General features: G+C 31.2%; 1 protein-coding gene across 1 annotated transcript in view; it reads left to right on the top strand.

Moving 5' to 3' along the window:
- The window catches only part of LOC134242791 (uncharacterized), a 52033-nt gene that overhangs the window by 25269 nt on the left and 13665 nt on the right, over window positions 1-13099 (top strand). The window contains 7 exon segments of the mRNA XM_062724924.1: window positions 3427-3552; window positions 3774-3976; window positions 3979-3995; window positions 4112-4180; window positions 5182-5270; window positions 5691-5834; window positions 10933-11014. Of these exon segments, the coding sequence (XP_062580908.1) occupies window positions 3427-3552; window positions 3774-3976; window positions 3979-3995; window positions 4112-4180; window positions 5182-5270; window positions 5691-5834; window positions 10933-11014 (730 nt within the window).

Below are 13099 nucleotides of genomic sequence, written 5' to 3'. Positions count from 1 at the left end.
ATCTATGTTTATAACAAAATCTATTGTTATTGTTTTATTACAGACAGATAAACTTAGATTAGCATTCGTAAACTATAGTTAACAACCGTTAAATATAGTTTTACAGTTGAAAACTATAGTTAATGAATTGTTAACTATAGTTAACGAATTGTTAACTATAGTTCACGATTTGTAAACTATAGTTTACAGTCGATAAACATAGTTTATCAATTGTGAAACTAGGTTTAGCTCATTTTTGTGACTTTGGCATGCCATAGTTTTGCCTGTGATCTCTTAAGCACAGCAATTGCAACTTCATTTTAAGATTATTAAAAAAAAATTGATTTAATGCAACCTGAATTTCCATGCCACAGAACTATCATTTACATCTTCACTAAATGTGACTTTAGATCTGAAGTTATATTTTCATCAATTATCGATAAAAAGCTCAGGTAATTTTCAGTTTCACTGGAAAAATCTTAGAACTTTCGATTTTTGATTCCTATGCTTGAGCAGTTGTAGAAGAGAATACAGTAAAACACGGTTATAGCGAAGTCCTGGGGACCTGTGAATTTAATTCGCTTTATCCGTAATTCGTTATATCCGTATAAAGAATTTGTATAACCATATATAGCGAATTCACAATATGCATGTTTTCCTTCAAGTGTTACTATGAAATATGTTAGGGAAGCAAATGTTACAAAACATAACATTCGATAACTAAGGTTTTATTTTGAATTGAATTTTATATACAAATGCTGAGAGAAAATAAAGTCAATTCAATTATTCAAATTTTGAAAGTTCGTTATAAAAGATGTAAAATTCATTATATCTAACCTCAACGGGACTCAAAATCAGTTCGCTATATCCGTAAATTCGTTATATCAGAGTTCGTTATAACCGTAAAATATTAAAAAGATTTGTTAAGAATTTTGCCGGGGACCCAGAAAAACTTCGTTATATCTGTGAATTCGCTATATCCGTGTTCGTACTAAACGTGTTTTACTGTACATGTACATCTTTTTGTTAACACACCTTTAAAAAAAGGGGGTGAATGCAAAACAACGTTTGAGAGGTGTATAGATTGAGTTTGACAATTATTATAAAAATCAAAATGCACACCATCAGACAATAATTCTGTAATATACATGTATTTTAAAATTAACAGAAATTAAGAATATTTACATCCACTGAATGTTTCCTCCTTTATTTCTGAAGAAAACTGATTGCCTTAATCAGTGCATGAACTACACTAGGCATGTCACCTGAACAGATTTCTTGATCCTTGGCTGTTCCATCAATGAAACGTTCAAAGACGTTCGTATCATTAATGCAATAATTAATCTTTTTAATCCTACTTTAAATGATTATTTCAATAGATATAAATATAAACAATAAAATGTAATTCTTTGGTTGTTAGTACTTGATGAATATCGCAGCTATTGCTGTACTAACAACCAAAGAAAGCATTTTATTGTTTAAATAAATCTTCAAATATATCAGTTGAAATAACCACATTTCATTAAACTACCTCTTTGCACTAAAAGAAGATTAACATTAAAGTGCACAAATAGTGTCAGTTAATTGTCAAAGATAAAAGAAAAATTTAGGCAGATACAGAATCTGAGAATAAGTTAATTAAAAACAAGTTGTATTGTCACATACAACCTTAAATTCAGCACCACCCACCTACTTCATAAGGAAGTCCTAGTAGAAAATGGCATGAGGACAAGGTTAAATATTAAGGTTGCACTGAAGACTCAGTAGACATTGATACTGATACAGTATTATATCACTCTGAGAAATTATGCTGTAGAAATTAAATTATTGGTGAAAAGGTACTCTACTTTATGGCCCTCTTACTAAAAATTCAAGGTTAAAAATTATTTAAAAAAATGAATTCCAATAGAATATATCTTTGTCAACTGTGACAAAAAAGTGTATGATCATTATGAAATGGTCAATTTCATGATGTTAAATAAATGTTTTTCTTCCATAATTTGGGTTCACAAGAAACTGGGAGTCTGAGTAATTGTTAATAACAAGCTGTCTTCTCTCTCAGACTATTTAATATGCTGTCTGTCTCGGTCTTGTGGTGTATCTGGGTCTTTTATAAGACCAGAGGATTAACCAGTTTCTCTTATGCTTCAGGAACATTAAAGGCTACAACCACAAGTTAACATTAGAGGATAAAAACAAATTAAAGGAAAGAAGGATTCCAGAATTTTCTCAAAAAAAAAGGATTGTATTTAATATCGGACAAAGAATTTTTTTTCGTAAATTTGATTCATGGTATAAAAAAACATAATTTCATTTTAATGGTTATAAAATTAAATTTCTATTTGTGGTTTGATTTTTTTGTACCAAAATGTGCTAATTAGGAAAAGATTCTTACATAACTGTTAGTATAAATAAAGTTATATAACTTTAAAAAGAAGTTATGGCTAAATTTAGAAAACATTATTTGGAGTCAATGGTAATAGATACATGTATCATTTTAATATTTACATGGTATTCATGATTATGGATCCTCAGAAAAAATTATTTTTCAACATATTTATTCATTGAATCTAGTTATCCATGAAATTCAGCCCCCTTTTACCAACAAAATATTTGCTTACGCACAAACATTGATTCCCCACAAAGAGCAAAGTATGGTTTCAATACAAATATTGCCAGTGTGATTTTCTTGAATATGAAACTGATGTAAAAAATGAAAACTTGTGCTTTCTGAATTATTGAAATTCCATGCAGAAAAGTTTTACAAATTATTTTTGTCACATGCATTTCTAAATACTAATTGTAATGTCATAAACATATGCATTTTCCGGTATTTTCTTTAAAAGTTGCAGAAGACACCAATTTTCAGTGGAATTTTCCTTCAGATATTTAAGTGTCTACAGGCATCGCCCACAAAGATTTTGAGATATATGATTTTTCATTGAATTTTGCATATCGTGGGCCCACAAAGATCAATGAAATGCATCAAATATTTATTTCGGAATGGAACTCCCTTATGCTATATTTTTTCCTGATCTGTCTTAGTCATTAACTCAACTAACATTTGAGCCAGTATCAAATCTTTTTGAAAACATTAAATTTTTAGGGCACAATAAAGCTAAAACTGTACCTTCTTCTTACAATTATGATTCCCGGCTTTTATATTTCAACATTTCTTATCCTCAGCTGTTAATTATCCTGCAACATTCAGGAAAATATAAACTTTAATGTTTCTTTAATAATTTATATGACCTTTTGTAAGTATCATATTTTATATCATTATATTTACTGCACAACCAGGGATATTACTCTGCCTCTTCAATATGACTGCGAAGAAAACAAACTTTAGGCAGTCACATTACCTAGGCAAACACTGGACACATGAGACTGAGAGCTTGTAAATTTACTTACATGATTAATTATAAGTCAGTAAATTTTTCTTCCTAGGGAGGTCAGATCTATGGTAAAACAGAGACCCCAGCCCAGGAAACCAAAGGATGAAGTGGCTCTGGATGTCAGAACTGACCTTGTACAGGCAGATGACCTTCTGGTAGGAGATTTATACTATTTTGTGTTGTTTACAGTTAAAGCTTAACTTTGGTATCTCATTATAAATATGTCAAATAAGTGATTTACAGTAAATAAAAAGTTTTATAAGAAGATACTGTGGAATCAATTTTCCCTATGATGTCCTTTTTCAATCCTTTTTGATAAAGGTTAAATTGTTGGCTGTGTAATTTTATCCTTTATGGTGATTTTGCAGAATTTGTGTGGAGTGATTTAAATTCATAAAGGTCATATAATTTTCACTTAGAATGGAAGAAAGAAGAGAACCAAGAGGAAGAGAGTGAGTACAAACTCTCAGTCCAGCGGTACATGGGGGTGGTCAAAAGTGTCAGGAGAGTACGTAAACTCCAGGGCCACATGAATGGGGTGGTGTGTGTACACTTTGACAAGAAGCGCCTGATATCGGCCGGTCTGGACAGGTGTATAAGTTTTACTTCTACGGACACAAGGTATTTAAAATATATTGCAAGTATTATGTGTCATTGATAGGTTTAATAGCAGCCAGATTGATGCATTAACTATTTTGTTAAAAGGAAGCATTGAAATCAATGTTTTACTTTTTTAGGGTGGAATAAGATGTCTGCAATTTGAAGGCAACACACTCATCTCTGGCTCATGGGACACAACTCTCATTGTAAGTAGTTCTTCAGAAAATGAAAGGAGAACCAAGCTCACCTCAACGAAGAGAGTGATACAAGCTCTCGGCGTCCAGGTTAAGGTTAAGTTTTTTGGAGGGTGTCCTATACTGATTAGACAAAAGATGGTTTAAGTGTGTTTCATTGTACCAGACAAAGTTTCAGATGCTGCAATTTCAGCAAAGGAATGACCACTTTTTGACCAGGTTAATGTTTTTGGAGCAGGTTAACATTTTTGGGGTGGTGTGTGTGTACACTTGTTGACCAAACTTGCATGGATGATACATCCAAGGATATCGGGCTTGCTTCGGATGCTGAATCTGACACATTTTCCGGTGTATAATGTTTTTGGTGCAGGTTTCATTTGCAAGTAACTTTAAGTGTTGACAAACTTGCAGTATACACAAATTCTACGGACACAAGGTAAGATTTTTGTAATTTCCAATATGGTTCTTTAATGACCAATCTTGCATAGATGAAACATCTAAGGATAAGTCCTATGCAAGTATTAAAATGTGTTATTGATTTCCAGGTTTAATAGCAAACTTGGCAATGCATGGATGATACATCTAAGTACACTTTTGTTAAAAGGAATACATTGAAATCAATGTTTTACTTTTATAAGGCTTATATAACATTGTATAAACCAAACTTGCAATTTGAAGGCAACACACTCATCTGCTTCAGATGCTGGATTTTCATTACATTTTCATGAAGAAGACACATTTCAAAGTATCAGATCAAAATTGCTTCTAATATGTGTAACTTTTTGTTGGTTAATTGTGTGACTTTGCCTTACCTAAAGACAACATTCGTTGAGGTGAGCTCTGTAATCTCTGATTACCTATGTTATTGAAAATCTACTTCATCTACTGTACTTTAACAGACCAAGTTACAGTGGTTAACATATTAGTTTTGGTGGTGAAGCTAGATTATATCTCAAAAAGACAGTCTGAGGGGGAAATATAAAGAGATGATGTTACTTTTGGATTTGTTATAGGTGTGGGATCTTAAAGCGTTTGAGAAGAAAGCTGTTTTGGATGATCATAGAGGCTGTGTCTCTTGTGTACAGATGAACCATAAGTACATGTAAGTTTGTTTTGCCTTAATTGGACTAGCATGATGCTTTGTCTTTGGGTATTAGACATTACATTCCTATCTTCAGTATTTGGTGGGACCAAAAAGGTAAAGCAATAATTTTTTTATGGCATCGTGGGGAATTAAATGACATCCAAATTTTAGGGGAAATCCAGCACCTTTTTTGGATTTAAAAATGCAAAATGTTGTGTTCTTACTATTTTGGCTGCAGTTTAATTTAGAGAAGTGTCCTTTTCAGTAACATAAACCAAAAAACCTGCAGAGAGTTTATAAATCTTCTATTATTTATCTTTCATAATTAATTTGTTGTTAAAAGGGGGGGGTGAACCCTATCCTCCTCCCCCTTCCTGGATGTGTCCTTGTATATTCATGTCAGAGTTACACCTCATAGCTGTTAATTGACAATTGCAGACTCTCCGGATCACACGACAAGACAGTGAAGTTGTGGCACAGGGTGACCTTTCTGCACTACAAGACAATTGAGCCGGGTCACAAGTCTGGCATCCATTGTCTGCATTATGACGGGGAATGTGTTGTCACAGGCTCCAGTGACATGTAAGTTTAATAAGTGCAGTAGTTAAACAGCACCTGGAATTACAAAAGTTAAGATTATACATAATGGCCTTGACATATAAGAACAAGACTTCTTAGTATTTGCAATGGGATTGCCTAAAAAGAGCAGACAATCTGGCTTTATGTGTGGTCTAAAGGCAGAGTTATACCTCTTTACATACCTAAAATCCCAGAGTAATATAAAATCATTATTGAAGATGCAGAAAAAAATAAAATGCTTCATTTTAGTTAGACTGTTAAGTTTGTGAAAAATCAGATGCTGACAAATAGATTTTTTAGGCACTTGTGCAAGGGCAAGTGCATGGTCAAAAATTGCCATACCTGAATAATTGCTTGCACCATCATATACTATTACCAAATTTATATATGTTTAAAAAAAAATAAAAGTCAAATACTGAGTAGAAAATGCAAGCCCCTGTGCCAAGCTTTAAATCTAAGACTTACCTATGGATTTTATTTTTTTTTTCAAGTCACTTACCAATGGCCAAGTGGTTGATAAAATTTCACTTGCCCATCCTTAAATTTCACGAGTCACAGGCATCAAGCAATGGTATTTGTCAGCCTCTGTAATTAATAATATATAAAAAAGATAAAATGGTTAGGTACCATCTTTCATTATTTGTAGGACTAACTTTGGATTTTTTGAGTTGGTTTGCGTAGCAAGCTACTCCCTGTTGATGCAGCCGTTTCAGAGCTGTAAAATTTCTCACACATTCATCAAGGTGATCCATACGCCAAACATAATAGTTCTAGCAAAAAATGCTTTGGTTTGAGTGATTGTATAAACTTAAGAGGTAAAAACTGTATAAAATTTCATACTGTAACATTATTTATGCCTTCATGCTTTTAAAGAAATTTTTGATTTAATATCTGTAGTACGATGTACATGCAATTACTGCGTATGAATATATGTTCAAGCATGTTAGGTGGATCTAATCTTCCCATCTTAAGTTTATTTATAATTGACCTAGAATACTCCCTAACACAAACACCTGCTGCTCGCATTAGCTGCAGCTAGTTGTTGTTGAAAATCTATTTTTAGAATCCAGATTTGCTGTGGGAATCTTTAACCTAATTATTCCATAACACTGACCACTTCAGCTAATGTGCTTAAATTCATTAAAGAATCCAGTCAAAATAATACGGAAGGCCTTTAGTGCCAACCTGTATATATAAAGGAAAAGCAATATACACTTTATTTATGAACCGAACATGGATCAGACATGTAATATTCAATCTCTTAAGATGCAAAATAAACTGAATATAGTAAGGTATGGTGCCCAGATGTATGAAAAAGCTCAATTGACTCAGGCGAGTCAACTCGCAGGCCCTTCAGGCCTTTGATTTTACCTAACAGGAAGGGATTCCTAATTATTGAAGTTTTTTATAAGAAGTTAGGAGTACATGTATTTATTTACTTTATTTGAATCAAGAGATGACAAGTGTTTGTAACCAATTGTATTTTCAAGATATTGGCCTCTGATCAAACTTTTGGCCAGCACTGTCTTTCTTATATTTGAATGTCGAGTTATCTTTCTTTCACTTTCCACTTTTAACTGATGTACCTCTTCTTTTTTTTCTTGAGCCAAGAAAACAGATTTATAACTTGCATATCTAACAATGCAAATTACCTCATACATCATCACTCTATCAAATATTGTAATTGAAAACTAATAATAAGAGTTATTTTTATGTCTTCATTTTCAACAATAAAACAATGGATTTTGGATTAGCTAGAGCACAATGAAAAGTTCAAAGTTGGTATGTAAGGTTAATAAAAATATTAAGAAAGAGTTTTCCCACCTGTTCAATTAAAGAATTAGGGGATTTTGTCTGAAGAATTTTAATCACCAATAATGCTATGTGATGGAATGGGAAAACAGGAAAAAAAATTGGCATTCTTTTGGCTTGCCACATTCTTTTATTCTGTTGTTAGGTATCCTAGCATACATGTAACTAATTAGTCGATTGATGTAATTAATGAGTTTGCAATGTTGAAGGAAAAGTGCAATCATTTATAATCCATTTCATTTTTTATTGAAAATTCCCACTTTGTCATGCTCATTTATCTAGAATTGGTGTAGATAAGTCAGATTGAGAGAAATTGGGGGGGGGGGGGGGGGCATGTTACTGGAGATGGGATGGGAGTGGAGGTATATTGACAGGTACTTGACAGGTACACAGAAATGTTGTTGCATTTTAGAAGTGGACAATTAACAAAATATGAATTTGTGGATGATATTTGTAATTATCCAAAGTATTTTAAATTTATAGACTTAGACATATATAGGACATAATCACATGCACTGCTTTCTCACTGTGGACATGTCTATCTAATACCAGTGACTATTTCTTTTTTTTTTTTTAATACTAAGACTCATCATTTTTTTGTTGAAAAAAAAAAATTGCCAATCTGCACTCTTAACATTTACATAGAAAGACAAAAACAGTGTGTATGTATGCATGTCAATGGAAAACTGAAGTCAGATTCCCTAGCTTTGAGAAAGAAAAATTATTGGGTCAAGCATTAATTATAAGTGCTTTTATTTTTTTTAAACAACATTTAAAAAAAAATCATTAATAACCACAGGTGCACCTTTGATATTTTTAATTGATATGCAAGTAACGCATTGATTAGCATCCTCTATACCTTTGCAAAAACATCCTGCCATTTTTTTTTCTTCCATGCTCTTTGCACATTACACTGACACATACAATACCATTTGTCATATTTTCAGCACATTTTAGAAAGGGTTTTGAATATTTCCTGAAGACGGTCATTTTTCAACAGTGACTCATTCTTAAAATATTCATTCACAGGATTTAGTCTACCTTTATTTCTAAGATTTTTAAGAAAATTAATTAGGTCATGGTCGTATCAACCTGAATAAACTTCTTCATGCAAGCTTCAGTTGACCTAGAGAGGTACAGGTGCTGATTCGAAAGTTTTTGATTTTTGTTTTTTCTTACTATATTAATTGCAGTGAAACTAAGCAACTGACATTAATTTGAATGCCTCATTTAAGATTCCCCAATTAGAATACTTTTGCATGTTTTAATTAACATTTGACTTTTATTTCTAAAAAGAACTAATGCCATTTTTATGATAAAAATGTCCTAAGATGTAAACTTACATGTTTATCTTTTAATGTTTTTTTTTTTAAATGAGAAAAATAAAATGCAAAACAAAATAAGAATAAAAAATTATGCTAATTTATAACAAAAAGATCTTCATATAATAGTACATTGTAATCATATATTTATCTTGAAATTTGGGGCTGTATGTGTTTACACAGATAGCATTTATGGTTATTTATTTTGTTAAAAAATATATGTATATATATATAAATTTCTGTGGTTATATGATTTCTTGAAAATGAAAATGTATACAGTTTTGTTTAAAAAAAATTGCATAAATAGTATTTTTTCATGAATTAAGTAGCATGTTATGACAGGGTATTTCATCTTGTGACGCATAGCTTTCTTTGAATCATTTGTAGAAAATTCTTTCATAAATGCAAAGAGAAATGATATGTTTCATTTGTAAACTTTTTTCTATTAAAACAAAACATACAATTTGTCAACCAACTGCAGGGGGGCTGAAGAAAAACTTCTTGGTCTGTTGTGTAATGTTGGTCTCTGGTGAGTCATGGCTGGGCTTATTTTGTATGTCTAGGAATTTGTATTTACAAATGGCTGTGCCATATATGATTTAATTACTCCAAATGTTTGTTTTACATGATGAGGAAGGAAGAGATCCCACCAATAGAAACAAACCAGGTCATTCATAAATGGGCATCTGTGTAAATATATGAAAAATGTCCACATGGTTCCTTAATAAAGTATTTAAGAAAGACTATATATATCATATTCTATTTAAAAATGGGAAGAGGTATAGTTTATATACGTTTAGGTCAGTTGAACATATAATTGACAAGTGGAGGATACTCCATTGTATGGTTTAACAAGGCAATTAGCCCAAATTATGACAATCTGACGGAAACTCATAATCATTTCAAATATTCGTCTTATGATGGTTAGCCTTGAATTTTCTTGCTCCTTTAATAGTCTGATACTTTCCTTGACAAGTTAAGGACATAACATATAATATTATATCATGCTTGAACATTTACTCATACAGTTTTGTGGTCTTTTAGTACTGTATTTATATGTATTTTAGCATATTAAATCCATTTTCATTTGCTTTTAGCATACCATTTTAATTTTATTTGTGTGAGGTACTGCATTCCATCAATATTAAGATAAATTCAATTCTTTTGAATTCTAAATTGCGGCAAAATGGAAATTTACAAAAAGTTATTCAGGATTTATTGTATAACACATTCCAAGGAAATATTTTTATTAATATGAATGAGAGAAAACTTGAAGCATGTTTATGCATTCAAAATATATAATTTTTTGTATTTAACATTTGTTTTGATGTAAGTAAAGTTACTGGCTAGAATTGCCAGATTCACAGTGATTACATGTATAACCAATTCTCCTCTTTATGACAAGTTAGTGGTAAAACATTGAGAAAGAATTTGGATGATATATACAGGTTGAAATATTAGATACATCAGAGAAAATGATATTGGCTAACAAGTAAAGAACATTTGGCCCTTCCCATTCTACTGATAGTGTGTGCTATAAGGGCACTGAATCATCTAGACTGTGATATGTGCACAGAAAAACTAATTGTATTGATGATTCCCACTAATTGTATAAGAGCTGTTTAATTCTGACAGAGAGCTGTTTGTAAACTTGAGTGGGGTCAGCCAGGGCTGCCCTCTTTGTCTGTCACTATCAATTAATGTATCAGAGGAATTGTTTAGATCGCTACAACTCTTTCCTATTAACTCTCATCATAGATAATGTAAAGTGGGCACCTCTTCCCACAAGCTTGCTTCTTTTGAAAGTTTTACAGAATGACAGATCCATGTAAACAATTTGGCTGTGGTTATGATAAGATGTATTTGTAAATATTTGAGAGAAACTACTTGATATATGTCTTTGAAGTTTCTTTCAGTAAATGTTGCTTAATATTGGTTCTGATTGCATTGTTTTTTAATACTTGCAGGACACTACGGCTGACAAACGTTGAGAGCGAGCAGTGTTTGCACGTGTTTGAGAATGGCCAGAACCAGGTCTTGTCAGTTTTGGTAAGAACATGGGTGGATCTTGACAAGAAAAGTCAGGCCTGTTGTTATGCCATCATGTTATGCCGTCATGAAAGTGCACTTGAAAATCTATGATCAAAAGTCATCTGGATTAACTTCATTTTTTTCCAGTAAAATGACGTTAAACCTTTATCAGACAATAACTTCTTCTTTGGCCATTAATTAACATAATACTGAAATACTTAATTTCTTACATTTCTTTATTTTGTTGGAAGAACTTTAGAATATTTTTTCTGTCCAGTTAAGTATGGATTAGAATAATTAAATTACTTTATCCAATATGTCAGTTAAACACTTGAATTTCCATCATGTAAGTATGAGCATATATATTTTATCTTTGGAGAGGAAAATTTTATATCAGAAAAATTATAAACAAGTCATTTTTTGTACATCAAGATGTATGGTGACCGTAATTTATTAATTGAGACATGTATATCACTTCCTAAAATTTGGAGAAGTTCAAATCTGTCTTATTGACATCAGATGGAATTCTTTTTTAAGAAATGGAGCGTGATCCAATGAATAACAATGTACAAAACAGATTTCTAAAAGTTTTTTTTGCATTTAATTGGTAAAGTTTTTAACTTCCATTCTGATAGCAAGAGAATAAAAAATGTCTCTTTGAGGAACTGACTTGATAAGAACCAGTCCAAATTTTTACAATGAATAATTTTGAAAATTGGATTCTGTTAATTGAAAATCCATTATTTGATCATTTGAAAAGTTATAAATAATTTTTTATGGAATTTTAAACAGAAATCTCTGACCATAAACTCATCATTGCTGAAGTTATATTTAATTTGGCTGACATGTTTATGAGGGGGTTGAAAATCAATCGCTTTTGTCTGTTGTAATGTAAAGTTAAAAGACAAAATTCTTATGAAAAGAAGTCAAACACTACAAGGTCAAAGTGACTGAATTTTCATTATTTGATCGTTTTTTCCCACTAACGAGAATTAAACATGTAAAGATTGGTTTTAATTTGTCGTCATTACCACTCATTGATCATCTTATATGACATCTTGCAATGTAGCTTGCCAATTTTCTAACAATATTAACTATGAAAATGAGGTAACACCCTTGTAATATTCAAAATTAGATTTTTATTACTTTTCACTTTAATATTGTGGAGCTTTTCCAAATTTAATCAAACCTTGTTATATTTTCTTCTCGATCTGATATCTGGTTTGAGAAATTGTTTTTGCTGGTATAGATCATGTTTAGAACACCTAGAGAAATAAATACAAGACTCCACACCTTATTATTCAATATATAGAAATTCTTATTGCCCTAATAAAGACATTTATGAAGTGGCAAAATATGATGAGTAACATTACAATTACTCTTTTTATAAATTACAGTTATTAAGTGTCGCAGAATTATTGACAGTCATTGCTTGAAATGTTAATACACTTCTACATATTACAAACTTGATCTCAAAATCATTAATATTGAAAGTAGATCTTCATCTTCTAGAGTTTTTTTTTTTAAAAGACATTTTTGTTCTTTACATAATTCTTTGATCATTGCACGATCCTTTGACTCATGTTTTTTGTGAGCAATAATTTTGCGATTTTATGAATTATGACAATTTTATTTTATTATTAGAAAGAAATTATACTCTCTGCATTCATTCTGAGTGATTTATAATATCATCAAGATGTACTTCTGACACAAAAATATGTTTGCACATGTCCTTTGTAGGTAAACATTGACTATGATGATTTCACATAGGCAATGCTGTGTATGATCAATTTTTACCATTCATTTTCAGACAATTAAAATTGATTTGTTCTTCGCAAATTCATTTTTAAACTCCGTAAATTTTTTCATTGGTTAATCGAAATGAATTTCAGGATATGATGTCAAAATTGAAGTCTTATGACTTTCCTTCCTTGATTATAAAAAGATAAGGAATGTATTATATACAGCATATTGAAAATGATCCAATATTTTTCAATTAAAGTTATTTTTGAAAATTGGACTAATAAGAATGTCCTTGTGTGTCTTTACTATCTGAAACTTTCCTTATTTGTGTGTAGGCATTGTACCTGTAATGAAAATAAA

The sequence above is a fragment of the Saccostrea cucullata genome, unplaced genomic scaffold, assembly GCF_032062105.1.
Source record: "Saccostrea cucullata isolate Sc308-1 unplaced genomic scaffold, CSIRO_AGI_Scuc_v1 ctg907, whole genome shotgun sequence".
Classification (NCBI taxonomy): domain Eukaryota; kingdom Metazoa; phylum Mollusca; class Bivalvia; order Ostreida; family Ostreidae; genus Saccostrea; species Saccostrea cuccullata.
This window is presented reverse-complemented; position numbering and strand designations above follow the sequence as displayed.